Source organism: Calliopsis andreniformis, chromosome 1, assembly GCF_051401765.1.
Source record: "Calliopsis andreniformis isolate RMS-2024a chromosome 1, iyCalAndr_principal, whole genome shotgun sequence".
NCBI lineage: Eukaryota > Metazoa > Arthropoda > Insecta > Hymenoptera > Andrenidae > Calliopsis > Calliopsis andreniformis.
In genome coordinates this window covers 15,522,700-15,534,687 of record NC_135062.1, presented here as the reverse complement: position 1 = coordinate 15,534,687, position 11,988 = coordinate 15,522,700, and the positions used below count along the sequence as shown (strand labels likewise).

The window sequence follows — 11,988 nt, the reverse complement described above, 5'->3', positions numbered from 1 at the left end:
TGAAAGTGCAAACGTTACACGTTCGGCAAGTTCTTGTTTGTTTACTGATCATTAAGCTGAATTCGCATTAAATGGCTAATGCCAACCATTGATTCTGGATAATTTCAATTTTATAATTAATTACGCAGTGCAATTTCGTAAAAGAATATGTATTTAAATACTGTTATTACAAATATACACACTATAATTAACACAGACATTTATACTGTTAAGCGTATTAAAAATTGGTTTTGTTTCGGGCGATTACATGACAGAATAATATAATGTAAAATAAGTATATCAAATTAATTACTTGTAAGAACAAACATATACTGCACAAATTAAGATCACAATAATTGGAACATGAAATAGTATCAGCTAATACTTATGCATTTATTTTACAAGTAGCACGCTGTAACAAAATATATACATTACATGGATCTGTTTACTTAAACGATTAGCTATCTCCACTTCCATTATTTTGTTTTGCTTTGACTTGACTAAGCTTTTTAGACTTTTTACGTTCTCTAGAATCGCATTCTGAAAGGCGAGTATTCGTTACTGCGTCACCGCAAGATAAGTCATCACAAAATTCATAATCATCACTTTCTGCGGTACTGTTCTCTTCTTCTTCATTTTTAGTATCACTTTTTGAAATTTGTACCATTTCTGATTTTTTTATTTGTGATACATTTTCTATCGCTGGAACGTTGGTAGCATGAGGAACCTATACAAATTTATTCGTGAAAGTAACATGATGCACAAAAACGTAAATAGGTGTCGTGGATTTTTGAAAATATTACTTCAAATACTTGGAAGCCAATGAGTTACCTGCAAAATTATTTGGACCGGATCACGCGCCTTTACATTTTCTATGGACTTACTTTTTCTCTCTTTTCTATCATTTCTATCTTTTCTTTGATAATCAATGCCGAACCTTAACAGTGGTCCCAATCCCAAATTAAAAGATGCACCAGATAAACAGAATGGTAATATTATTATAACAAGTCCTACGCATAGGAAGAGCATACACCTAATTAACCATGCATATGTCCATGGAAGGTCCTCTGAAAAAAACAAAGGAAGTTGAGATGCAAAATTCCAGTTTATAATGTTAATAAGAGTATAATACACGCACATAGAAATAAAAGTTATGTAAGTACCTGTGGCATTATTTATAAAACTAGATACAACAGTTCCCATGTGCGTAATTGGATGAAGAATAACTGTGGTAATGAAGTACGATAGAGCATGTGCAGGTGTAACTTTTAATTTTGGATTGGACATTGTCAGTTGATAATACTTTTCACAATCATCACTGGCTGTAAAAGAATCACACGTAAAAATATAAAGAAAATTCTTCTAGTACATTTTATTCGAATATAGTATAGTTACCAGACATAAATGAAACAAATTTATCCCACCAGCTCATCTTATGTGGCTGACATGAGATGGGTACTTCAGCGAATTTCATTTGTGCTGCAACACTTTTAACTTCAGCTTCCTTTAGAATATGTAATACAAATTAATTTAAAGCTACTGTGTTCTTTCAACTTTAATGATTAATTAATACTATTTACCTGTAAAAGGTGCCACCATGTCATAAAAAAGCTCATTACAAATATGATTTGTATAAAAATGAAAATAGAAAACCCTCGTCCGCGTGTAATCATTCTAACTGTTAAACAAATCATTAATATTGTTAATACTATTATAGCTGCATCAAACTGAAACATTAAACATAATAAGTATTTCATTAATATATGTAGATACAACACAAAATGGGATAAATGATAAACAATAATGATATTTTCTTACATGCTCTTGCACTATTTTAAATACCATGCTAAGGTTTGCATACAGTTTATCGAAACCTTGCACAATAGTGTCTTTATAATTGTACTGAGGTTTTTTTATTATATTGCTCAAAATTTCATCAATTTCTCTCAAGGATGTCTTTTGAATATGAAAATTTTGTAATTGCTTCATTTGTGAATGAGATACTTCAATTTCCAGTACCCCTACAATTGATACCTCATCCATTATCTATTAAAAATAATAAAAAAGATTAAATATTTATTTTACTTAATCTATTATATAATTTTTAATTGATTACATCTACTAATAAAATGATTGCTTGTAGTGATACCTTTACATTAAGATTTGATAATATCATGTTCACAAGTCGTTTATAAAAGACTCCTTCATGATTACTGTAATTATTCTCTTGTTGATTATGCTTAACTACCTGTTCTGCATTTCTGTATTCTGTTCCAGAGTTTTTTATTCTAAAAAAAGTTAACAATTTAGTTATGTACAAATAAGTATATGTTATCATATAGATAACCAATTATAAAACTATACAAACCTATTTTTATCAGTCTCTACATACTCCTTATCTATATCCTTCATTACTTTCTTACTGTGCTTGTCATAATAAAATGAATGTGGATCAATTAATTCCTCTGGAGCCCTGTAAAAAAATCCTTAAATATCTGACCATATACAGCAATAAAAGTATTTTATCTTTAAACTATAAAAATTCATTAAATTACTTACACTGTATCTTCAAAATAGTTTTCATCTTCACATTGGACAATCGAAATAATAATAAAAATACTTATTAATATATAAATAAAACCGGCTAAACACCTCATGATAGAAAAAATGAAGATCTAAACACGATTTCCTTAACAAACTAGGTTTGTGCACTATTCTAAAAATATTGATGTCGTCAATTGTTCCTTAACCTTTTATGAATTTACTATTCTACAATAAATATACACATAATACATGACATGCTCTAATAAAATAAAATTTATCTCTTTAATTCGCATAAAAAGTACGTAATTCAGTTTAAAATACACACTTTAAAGTACAATCACAGTGACAAAACAGTCGTACCATACTATAGCAAATTGAAAACATAATATATACCATAGACAAGGTGTACAAGTAGATACACTACCTTATGAAATTTTATAGCTCAAGTAAACTACTTTATTGATTTAGAAACCGTTTTAAGAAGAGTAGTTTTGCCATCTATGTCGAGCGCAATAGTCATGTGGCGGTGAGTTTATCAACTAAATTGGTCTATTAATCAGTTTTGATACTACTCGAAATGCAATATTCTGCAATATTAAATAGAATGAAATGCAATAAATGTAGATGAAAGTAAAAATTGTGCGTTAATGTACTTCTGTATTTTATATTGTTCGTACAGAAAAACAGTATTTACGTATAGTGGAACAAATGCAATGTGGTGTATTCTTGTGCATACGACCTGAAGATCATAGATTGAGCGAATCCTAATTTTATAAATTGAAATGGAAATTTTGAATCATTTTGATCGTATTAACGAAAGGTAGATGTGTATTTTTATTAAAAATTTGATAAACCAATCGTTTTCTGGTATGGCACAAGAAAAGAATAAAAATAATATAACAGTTTTTAAATGTTTAACTGTAGCATGGATGAAAGTACAACAAGCAACGATAATGTTGGTGTAGTTCTGGAGGAAGCAGAGATAATAGATTGTGACACGGAAATAGAAACTGTTCCAGAAGAAGATAATCTACATTACCAATTATGTGAGGTGAACAGAAATGATAATGCAATTGCATATCGTGTGGTACAAGTCAGCGATAATCACAGAAATAATGCTGAGCTATCAATAGCTACGCCAATCAATAATACTGTTCAAGTTTTGACGTCACCCATAAATGGTCAATTTTATGTACTTAGTAATAGTAATGAAGTAGTCACCTCTGAGTCCGCAAGAACAGTTGCTCCACGTGTAAAACTTCAAATTGACAATCCACAAAACATCCTAACCACTATAAAGAAGGTAATGCATTTCTTATTTCTAAGACAATAGTAATTGTTTAATATAGCAATAACTATAGCAATAACTATATTTACTTAGAGGGATGAAAGAAGAAGGGTAACGCATAATGAAGTGGAAAGACGCCGTAGGGATAAGATCAATAACTGGATATCAAAACTAGGAAAACTCTTACCGGATTGTGAACAAAGTGCAACAGGAGATGGAGATGTAAAGACAAACTTTGAATTGCAGGTAGGATAATTTTCAAGCTCTTAAAAAAGAATTCAGAAAAAGTTGTTTTTTAAAGATATTTGATTTCACAACACTTATATATATCTATTATTTGTAGAGTAAGGGAGGAATTCTAGCTAGAGCATGCGAATATATTGCAGAATTACGAGATGTGCAAGAGAGCTTTTCCCAAAGTTTAGACGAAAATGCTCAGCTGTCAGAAGAAGCTAAAAATTTAAGACAAGTAGTGAACCAATTAAGGAAAGAAAATTCTGAATTAAAGGCTCAGATTTCAAATAGTTCAACTTACATACTTGGTACCTAATTGTAAGAAATATATATAATTTATAGTTATAGAGTACAATCTTATAAAGGATCAGAAAATTTTAATTGTACTTGTAACACTTAATGTGTGAAAAACACATGCAATTCAGTGCAATAAAATAGTAGTAATATAGTAATTATAAAATGTTTATTTACATATATTTAACTGAGTGTATATTTATATCTTTAAAACAATTGTAAACATATTATGTAATTTCAACTGTACATATCATAAACAATAATTATTTATAACATGAACAATCGAGCAAAGACGGTAATTTATTATTAAATCATTAAATTAGATATACAAATATACAAAACATTGCGTTGTTTAATTCAGTAATTAATCTTTATCCAAAAGTTACACGTCATTTAACTTTAATATCGCTTAACGCCTAAGTTGTGTTGAAGTTTTTCCACTAACAGAGTTCTACAGTATTTACATTTATAAAGTACAGTATCTAGTTATTTACATGAAACACAGCGATACATCCTTGTATCAGCTTGTAACTCATTTAACGTGTAATGCGCGTGCATATTAACGAGATGCATTTAATTAATGTCAGTCATCGATATGCACGTGCAACTACCAATATCAAATACAGGAAAAAGTATATGCGTTTACATATATGTATATGCAACAGTCTAAACTGTTATTGGAACGCCTAGTAATATTATTGCTTCAAAGCACATTATTTTGACGTTTGTGCAGAATTTGTTTCAATATATCCAGAGTAATAATAAAAGTTCTTTGATCTGTAATTGCATAGAATGAATAAGTATCGAACATCGTTTAAAAACATATTCCCCGAAACGCAGTGTGTGATCAATTGTAATATTACTCTGGTAATTAGTAGAAGTTATTTGTTTATTCGTATGAGTGAAGTGTTCCGAGTTGCATAGTATGCGGTATTATCCTTTCAGCATTTACATATAACACGAGATATTCCCTTTTTACGTTTAGTTACATATTGGCTATTAAATTTGTTCTTACGTAGCAATGCTTACAAAGAAATCACGCTTGAACAAATAAGTTTGTCCTATAAAAATAACTCTTGAGTGAGTTAGGTTCAGCAACAAATGTATCGCTAATCTACACATCGATGGTTTGTTCATGATCTCTGTACAGTTGAGTAGGAATTTTGTTCCTTCATTTTGTCATCATATTGTCCTCGTCGTATAATAATACAATGCCAGAAAATGAGCAAAAATATACTTCTGTGTATTGTTTTTCTTTCGCAAATACTTTACCTAGAAGACTACACGTGTTCAAAACGAAACGTGGAAAATTTGCCAGTACTGAATGATTATTAACTTTCTTGCGTTTCTCTTTTCTTTTTTAAACGTATATTAACAACTATATGGTGCGCTGGACGTTGACGAAAAGCGATAAAAAACGAACGAAGACGCATATAGTAAACATATGGCAGTGTTGAAAACTTTCATAATTGGTGGATCAGTTTTTGAAACGTTAATTTAATAATCTGTAATGAAGGATTTACACAGACAATGCGTACAATGTGTTACCTCTTCATACAAAACACAGAGATTTTTGCTGGCTGACTGGCTTTCGATTTTTCTGTACAAGAGTAGAAAAACTTTTGAAAGATATCTCTGACGATTCTTTCGTTTAGAAACTGCTCCAGCAGTAGAAAAAGAGGCTTGATATGCGATTATTTACATGTTTAGTGATACCTGTTACCGCTAATACTGACCCTCCGTTAAGACGTAGAAATATATTTCTCCGTCCCTTTTACCGAATTTAAAATCTTCGTACAAACTAACATGAGTATTTATTACGATTACTGCTTTAGATCGAACAATGATAACTTTTAGGCAGTAAAAGTGTTATTTTTTGTCGCTTGTTTCACAATTTTTTCTACGCGTACATGCTAATGATACGTTCTGCCTCACTGAGAGAGAAGTCTCTAAAAGAGATGCTACAGTCGAAACATTTTATTTTAGTGCGCATCCCAGAGGACTGTCTAAAAAGTTATCGAACGGGGAATGCATTTAAAAGACCTTCCAATCTGAGAACTACGAATAGGTGTCTACAGCAAAATTCAGTTCTATTTCGATCACACTTTTCTCTCAGTGCTAACCTCGTACCGATTCTCTTGTGGATATCCGGGAAAGTAGCCTGTCGTCAGTCTTTCGATTACCATTAAGAAAAATGTGCATGGTCGTTACTATAATCTGTTCGTTACTCAACACTCATTCAAGCTGTCGCATTTCAATAACACTAAAGGTTTTATCACTGTTTTTAATACAAGTTTGCGATGAGAGTGACTAGTACTTTCTCTTTAGTACCTTGAAAGCTTACTAGGCTTTAAACACATATTACCTACATTTAATAGTAAGTGTATTTATTTTTCTTAGTTTATGCAGTTTACCCCGTCAATTTTTATACTTTCTAGCGTAATCATCTCGATATTCGTCTTCTTTGCTATTATTTTGCTTACTTTTTTTTCAGAAACTTGCATAAACGTTGCTTGTGCGCATATTTATCCTCGCGTAAATATAATTTAATCAGTAACACTTCATTGACTTAAATATTTACTCTAAACAAACAACGTTTATCACTTGCTAGAGAAATCTAAATGATACCTTGTCACTCCGTACTGTAATTTTCGTGATTTTAAAACAAACAAAGAATGAAGTAAAATAAATAACATTGATGATTCAGACTGACATCTTTTTCATCGAACTTTTTAAATTAAATGTAGAGCGCCACAATCGAATTGACGAAATTGTAGCGTTTTACTACCCTGTCAACAGGATGTATCGATATCATGAATTCGATAACAGTTATGAAACGAAATTTAACAATTATATAAATTAAATACCTCCGTTCCATACATGTGACGAGCGCTTTACTTCGCATATATTTTCAAGTTACCATTGCGGAATGACGAATAAGCGCTTCTCATCAATGTTTCATAAGTCAATGTATGGCACGAAGGTAGGCCTGTCTCAGGACGGCTGAGGTCGAGTACCTTTTTTGCTACTACCGAACATGAACCAAGTGCCAACTTTACGTCCTAGCGAGTTTGTCGTGCCCTGTCCGATCATGGTGGGCATGTCATAAGCCGACTCTCTTTTGTACGCTTTATCTGTAATCATTCAGTTCAGATTGTTATAACGATTTTTCATTTCTAAGATATCTTCCTCTTACAATTCAAATAATAATTCTTTTACGTACTGCGAGGTTTGATCGGAGGTCTATTCTGCTGCCTTGTAGCCGCGAGCCTGGCTAATTGCCTGGCCGCAGCTGGGAACTCCAAACCATCGTTTCTGTCTTGGGCGACTAGTCTCCGTTCCTCCGCCATGGCTGCCAACCATCGACGCTTTTCTTCCGCTGTACGACAGCAAAAGAGCAACCACTTATCTCGGACACAACTGTACACTTTTAGGCAGTGCCTTACTGTCACTCCTAATTGATGATCTGTAAATAAACCGAAACACTTCTTATAATATCGTACTAAATATCAGATTCAGTAATTGTTCCTGCGTAAATTACCTTTTCCATCAGGGACGTCAATCACTTCACTTGTGTCGAGATAAATCCGACCTTTGTACACGTAAGTATTTCGCTTTAAAATATCCTTTTTACAATAAACTAGTTGATGGTCGAATAGGAACAGGGTGATATTGTTTGTCCACATACCAGTGGTGACTCTTATCGCGTCACCTTGATAAATTAATTGAGACGAAACTTCTATGAGATCTTCACCCTGTAAATGTCATCCACAAATAATGTCATCGAAGAAGTAAGTTGTACTATCTTTCCCCAGAATCTAAGATAAATTCATACCTCCCATCCTTCGACTCTCATTTGCCATGCAGCCAACTTTTCCAGACTCTCCATTCGCCTTTTCCTCTCATTTATCAAAACAGCAACTCCTCGCATCGCTTCGAGAGCTTCCTGGATCTTCAAATAATCCGGATGGTCGGCTTTAGTATATTTCAGTAACTCTGCCAATTGAAGCGGATATTTACATATTCGTTGCACGGGCGTTAACAAATACCCGTCTAATGGGATTTCTATTAATCCTCTCATTAATCTACAGGCTTCGAAGAATTTGCTATAACGATTATGCTGATACAGTTCTTGCAACGTGGCGGTTGCCATTGGATGACTATTGCAGTACTCCGAGTACATGCGGAATCCTGCCCTCTGAAAACAGTTTTAACAAGAGCGTAAGTATAACAATCGACCTCGTAATATCAACGCCTTCAGTGTCTTCAGCTTTCTTACATGATTAAGGAAACATTCACCGACGCAACTTTTGTACGGAGCGTTCCAATCGATACTCGATTCAAGATCCTTCAAGAACTCTGACTGGAAATCCAACAGCTCCTCGAGGTTGATGAAGATGGTTTCTATCTGCTCCTCGTTGAACATATCTGTGCGTCGTCGACATTCAGCTATGTAGCCCTCTGCGACGTCTCTCAACACTTTCACGAAATCTCGTTCAGTTTGGACTAGTTCGCGAACCACGCTTGCTCTGACCTGTTCGTTCGACAAAAGCGAAACACTTGTGCGTCTTCTTAGCTGAGAACTGGACGTGCCTCCGGAGACCATTGCCGCTAGACAATCCTCGACAGTATCCTCTTGGCTTACACGTAACTAAAAAGCAACGTTTATCCTCACTGACTTGGTTTCCTCGCGAATAAAATAGTTCTCGATGAAGAGACTGATGTTATACCCTAACAAATGCAGCTGGAAACCAGCCATGTTCTCCTCTACAGCTACCCCACCACCAATCCTTGTCCAAGTTGTCCAAAACCTCGATCACGTCGCCAGCACGAAAAGCTAGCTCTTCTGGTTCCATCGCCACGTGGTCCCAAACAGCTTCAGCCAGGATTACGACTTCCTCGTCCATCGTCTGCTCGAAGGACTTTTTTCTGTCCGTCAAGGAGGCAATGGAGGACTCGGAGTCGGACATCATCTCGTCGTCGGACGTTCCACCTCTTCCGTCCTGTTCGTCCTCTGACAGGACGTTTCCACCGGGCAGCCTCGCGCCTGATATTTAAACAAAAGAGGCTGCGTTTAACACGGGAGCATGGAACGCTTGCAAGTAACTCGAACGTCTATCTTGCAGCCTAATCGGTTGTATTGCTTAGACTTTAATCGGCGATACGAAAAGAAACATTCACATGATCGAAAAATCACCCAGCGAGTATCCATCGTAGGCGTTGGCAGCGAAAGATTGAAAAAATTGTTTATGATGATTGACGAAGGGCAACTAATTTCTCGTTGGAACTTCGCCAAAACTGTTTTAATATCGAGCTCGCGATGCTGTGGGTATTGAAGATTAATTATTACAAAGTTTAGATACAAGAGCGCTTCGGACCCATTCGCGAAGTTCCTCGAGAGTAATTAGTTTCTACAGCAGCTTGCAAACAAAAGCGTATTCACAGGAAGCAGTCGTCGCAGAATGAAGATACATTAACATGTTCAATATAGGAGTGTATCCGCATTCCTTACTTTCAAGAACTCTTCTTACAGGTGCGTTCTTTTACAACGGTGAATGGTTTAAGATTTTTACAAGGGTGCATGCTAAATCAAAACACTCTCGAAAGTGGTGTCTATATAGAGAAACTGGATACCATCAGAGTAGAAAGTGTGCACTAATCTTCGTCAAGGGGCTTGCTACCAGTGGACCTTCGTATCAAGCAAACGTACAACATGTTTAATAGGGCTATGAAGTAATTCTAAATATTCTTCAACTATCTCTGAAGAAAAGAGACATTTTCGTAGAAGCGATCGATTGCTCGTTTGCTCGAGAGGAAAGCGAGGAAAATGTCTACGTTAAAACTCGAAGGATACAAATTCTCTAAATTGACGCGAGTGTTAACTTTACCTGCAGTTTTGGTGCGCATCAAGGGTGATAGTTGATTGATACCCAGTGGTTGACTAAGTGAACGCCTCAAATTTGTCCGAGAACTCCTCCCTTTCGCGTTACTGGGACCAGAATAAAATCGCCATTAATTTTCTCCTTCACTCTCACACGTGGTCGGATAGAGGATCAACAAGCTTGTGTTTACGTATAAGCATCGATACAACATTCAGCAACGAATTACAATAGGTAAGTATATTATATACACACGACAAGGTATACACGTGTATACAGAGTGGTTCTGTGAACTGGCCTACCTTAAACAATTGCTCGTTTCTTTTTTATAGATACACTTTACCACGATTAAACCATTGTTAGAGGTGTTCAATGGACGTTAAATATTTCCTAGTAGTTACTTTGATTTTTCATTAAAACAGCACTTGAGTTGACAGTCAGACAGAGCTTAAATATTGATCGTAAGAAAAATTCAGTAATAAGCTTCAGATTCTTTTTTCTTTGGAAGCTACGTGGTTTCTATATAGACAAACTAAACAAAAGAAGAGACTTGTTTTCTCCTCGGTTTGCCCGTGGCAACGAAAGAACCACTCCGTACATTGTTACTCGTGACAGACCAACTTGTTTTACGAGGAAAAGTTGAAAGAAGGTGGTTTGTTATAATACCCGTCTACCTACCACTATTCTCCCTCGATTTACTGGAAAGGTTCGAGAATAAAGAATTTAAATTTCGTCAAGGATACTTTTCAAGTTGTTTTGATGATTGTCTAATGTCGTGCTATGATTCGTTTCGAGTCAAAGAAAAAAGGGAAAAGAAGAAACAGCGAGTCGTTCGTGATAACGCTCCTTCGAAAATCAATGATTCTACTATTCGCTATTAAAAAAACACCAATAACGAAGCACCTAGATTTTTCCATCGTTTCTTTTCGGTAGCAGCTTCGCTACAGTTTCCTTGCATTTTTTCAAAATACAGTTTCCTTGTATTTTTCGCGAAACTTTAGCGATCGCCAAGCACGATACAATCAAAATTGAACAACGAAACTTCTCTTAATAATAATAGTAATAAGTATCAGTATCAGCAATCGCTCAAAGCTTTTAGACTTTTCGTTAGAGAGCTGACTCTTGCTCGCAGATAAGAAGAAGTCAATGAGGCGTTTGCGATAAGGGTGCGAAGGCGCGAGGATGGGATTCACAGGCATAGAACGCACCTTCTGAGTGTAACGATGTCATGGGAGGAGTGCCTCGGACTGAGCCTAGGAGGCCTCGTCTTGATGGGCGATGGAGTTGACAGCATCCTTCGGTAATTGTGCACGTGGCTGTAGCCAGACCTCGTGTCCCACTGTAGTAACCTCTGACCTCCTAAATCGCTGTTCGTTCGCCGTACATGCTGGTGCCTCGACGTTCGACTTTGAAGGTCCGCCTGAAAGTGTCACACATCCTCGTTAGCGTCTGCGTCTACGCTAATTTTCAACGAAAGCGTGAACGCATGGTTCTTCTGGGCGTGACGCTAAGCCAGTCCTCCAGAAAATTGCTGTTCGACGAGCCGACGAACACTGTCCTCATGTACTCACGCGAATTTTGTTAATGCACTATGCAAATGCAGTTGTTACAGGCACCCCTTTTTATTAATCAAACGATTCGACAATCGGAATGTACTCGCTGATGCTACAGAAGACACGTCCATAAATGCAAACGTTGTTTTATGTCGTTTACAGTATGAGATTTCGATAGACACTTGTTACGATTATTCCAGCACTTCCTTTGATCTCT

At 35.5% G+C, this 11,988-nt stretch overlaps 3 protein-coding genes across 3 annotated transcripts in view; 1 reads left to right on the top strand and 2 right to left on the bottom strand.

Moving 5' to 3' along the window:
* Window positions 1-353: 353 nt before the first annotated feature.
* Window positions 354-2,823, bottom strand: LOC143188906 (uncharacterized). Its single transcript, XM_076393422.1, has 9 exons — window positions 2,539-2,823; window positions 2,348-2,452; window positions 2,129-2,267; window positions 1,798-2,025; window positions 1,560-1,706; window positions 1,375-1,483; window positions 1,143-1,301; window positions 811-1,046; window positions 354-706 (listed from the first exon to the last, which is right to left on the bottom strand). The coding sequence occupies exons 1-9, from the start codon at window positions 2,634-2,636 to the stop codon at window positions 437-439; spliced, it is 1,491 nt and encodes a 496-aa protein (XP_076249537.1). The 5' UTR covers window positions 2,637-2,823; the 3' UTR covers window positions 354-436.
* A 242-nt stretch (window positions 2,824-3,065) lies between these two features.
* On the top strand, window positions 3,066-4,509 carry LOC143188237 (upstream stimulatory factor 1). The gene is made up of 4 exons (XM_076392387.1): window positions 3,066-3,343; window positions 3,448-3,826; window positions 3,905-4,057; window positions 4,155-4,509. Exons 1-4 carry the CDS (start codon window positions 3,306-3,308, stop codon window positions 4,359-4,361), a joined length of 777 nt encoding a protein of 258 aa, XP_076248502.1. The 5' UTR covers window positions 3,066-3,305; the 3' UTR covers window positions 4,362-4,509.
* Window positions 4,510-4,621: 112 nt separating this feature from the next.
* Window positions 4,622-11,988, bottom strand: part of Rhogef3 (Rho guanine nucleotide exchange factor 3) — a 76,473-nt gene continuing 69,106 nt past the window's right edge. The window contains exons 12-19 of the mRNA XM_076384558.1: window positions 11,427-11,638; window positions 10,228-10,328; window positions 9,070-9,386; window positions 8,619-8,990; window positions 8,175-8,537; window positions 7,881-8,094; window positions 7,563-7,805; window positions 4,622-7,473 (exon numbers count right to left, since the gene is read on the bottom strand). Coding sequence (XP_076240673.1) covers window positions 7,334-7,473; window positions 7,563-7,805; window positions 7,881-8,094; window positions 8,175-8,537; window positions 8,619-8,990; window positions 9,070-9,386; window positions 10,228-10,328; window positions 11,427-11,638 — 1,962 coding nt within the window. The 3' untranslated portion in view covers window positions 4,622-7,333. The remainder of the gene's footprint in view (window positions 7,474-7,562; window positions 7,806-7,880; window positions 8,095-8,174; window positions 8,538-8,618; window positions 8,991-9,069; window positions 9,387-10,227; window positions 10,329-11,426; window positions 11,639-11,988) is intronic.